Source organism: Penaeus japonicus, unplaced genomic scaffold, assembly GCF_977035675.1.
Source record: "Penaeus japonicus unplaced genomic scaffold, GWHDUDI00000001_assembly GWHDUDI00000042, whole genome shotgun sequence".
Taxonomy (NCBI): domain Eukaryota; kingdom Metazoa; phylum Arthropoda; class Malacostraca; order Decapoda; family Penaeidae; genus Penaeus; species Penaeus japonicus.
Window position 1 is genome coordinate 9806501 of NW_028234444.1, and position 1987 is coordinate 9808487.

The 1987-nt window shown below is 36.4% G+C and overlaps 1 protein-coding gene across 1 annotated transcript in view; it reads left to right on the forward strand.

Moving 5' to 3' along the window:
• Positions 1 to 56, forward strand: part of LOC147466668 (uncharacterized) — a 606-nt gene extending 550 nt beyond the window's left edge. Inside the window, exon 2 of the mRNA XM_086534958.1 lies at positions 1 to 56. This exon is cut by the window's left edge and continues 405 nt beyond it. Within this exon, the coding sequence (XP_086391084.1) occupies positions 1 to 56 (56 nt within the window).
• Positions 57 to 1987: the final 1931 nt, after the last annotated feature.

Consider the following 1987-nt stretch of genomic DNA (forward strand, 5'->3'; position numbering starts at 1 on the left):
CAGCTCATGATGCTACTAGAGGCCTTTCAGCACAAGAGTTGGTAAAGGCTGGATGATGGAATTTGGTCCTGCCTTCCTAAGGTATGAGAACCAAGTTGGTGATATCAATCTGAAGCTTCCGCTCGTGATCCCGAGATATGTAAACAAGACCCTTTGCTATCAACAACTGTGGAAGATCAAAAGCCCAACAGATAAACTATTTGAACATTACTCCTCATGGTATTAAGTACAGCATGCAGTAGCAGATTTGTGAAGTGGAGCAAGGAAGGACGTTATCCTCACCTTCAACGCCTTTCAGTTACAGATATTCATGATACAAGAGACTCCATACTAGCATACATACAAGATAGCAGCTTCAGGGATGAACAATGTTCATTACGCAGAACAGGGAATTTGGATAAGGGTGACAATCTCTACCGGCTTGAACTTGAGCTTGACAAGAATGGTTTAATGAGGGTGGGAGCAGAATTCATCTTGGTGAATCAAGAGAACGGTGTGGACCAGTATTCCTGCCCAAGGACCACCATGTAACGAAGTTAATTATAAAGGATGCCCATATATTCTTATCTGTCCACTTAGGTAGGGAGCACACACTTTCTATCATTCGTAGACACTACTGGATTATAGAATGTAGACCATTAATAGATAATGTCCAAAAGGAATGTTTGTTTGCCGCAAAGTAAACAGCAATCCTGCCACTAATTGTGAATCTGTGTCGCTTAGAAGATTAGTTTTGCATGCATAAGGGATACTATTCTTCCTCATTTGTCATATGACTTATTTCGTTCTACTTATCTCATGTATTCGGCTTCAGTTGACCCACTGAGTTCACTGCCCTCTTATGTTATCTTTCACCAGGTTCCATTTGTCAGTATCATTGGCACCGTGCTGTGTTGTTAGCCCAGTCTCGCCTGTGTTGGGCTCAGTTCGTCCAAAGCCGGGGAGTGTTAACGCCGATGATGGCGTTAAAGGACCTAAATAGAGATAGATTGGGGAAAGAAGAAAGAGAAAGGAGATAAAAGAGAAGAAGAGAACAAAAACGGACAAACATATTTAATGCTCTCCATATGGGTTAATTCAGATGAATACTGCTTCGCTGTACTCGAACCCTTTCCAGCCGAAGTGTTGACGCGCATTGAAAGCTGGTGCCATCGAGCGACCCCACGCAGCAAACAGCGCATGGCCCACATTCATCACATAAGATATGTTTATCTATCGCCATGAAGGACCACATATGCAGAGCGAAGAAATTCGCATTGAAACAGTATAGAACGCCTCACCGTCGTGATCATATCTAGATCTAGTTTAAGTGATCTATATCAACTTGATAACCCTGTTTAGTATAATAACACGTACTGCACAATTGTAAATGTTAAAGGATTATTGTGACAGATTATACCAATGTTGATTGTAACCACGTAACATATTTCAGGTTTGACCACTTTCAATATATATATATACATACATGCATATATATATATAGATAAATAGATAGATAGATATGTATATATATATATATATATATATCTATATATATATACCCATAAATATATACATACATGCATATGTATATATATATATATATATATATATATATATATATATATATATATATATATATATTATATATATATATATATATTTATGTATATATATTTATGTATATATATATATATATATATATATATATATATATATATATATATATATATATATATATGTGTGTGTGTGTGTGTGTGTGTGTGTGTGTGTGTGTGTGTTTAAGTTATTATAATACATGCATTTTGTCTTGTATATTTCAAAATAGTAAGTTTAAGCCCGCAGTGACGTCGCAAACAAATCGATATGTGTCAGACTTATCTCCAAGATCTGTGCAGTGATTGGTTAGGTTTCAATGACGTCATGGAAACTTCACTAAAGCGTCATCAACACGTCATTGATTTCTATTACGTCGCTGTGATGTCATAGTTTTTACGTTTTCTTTGAA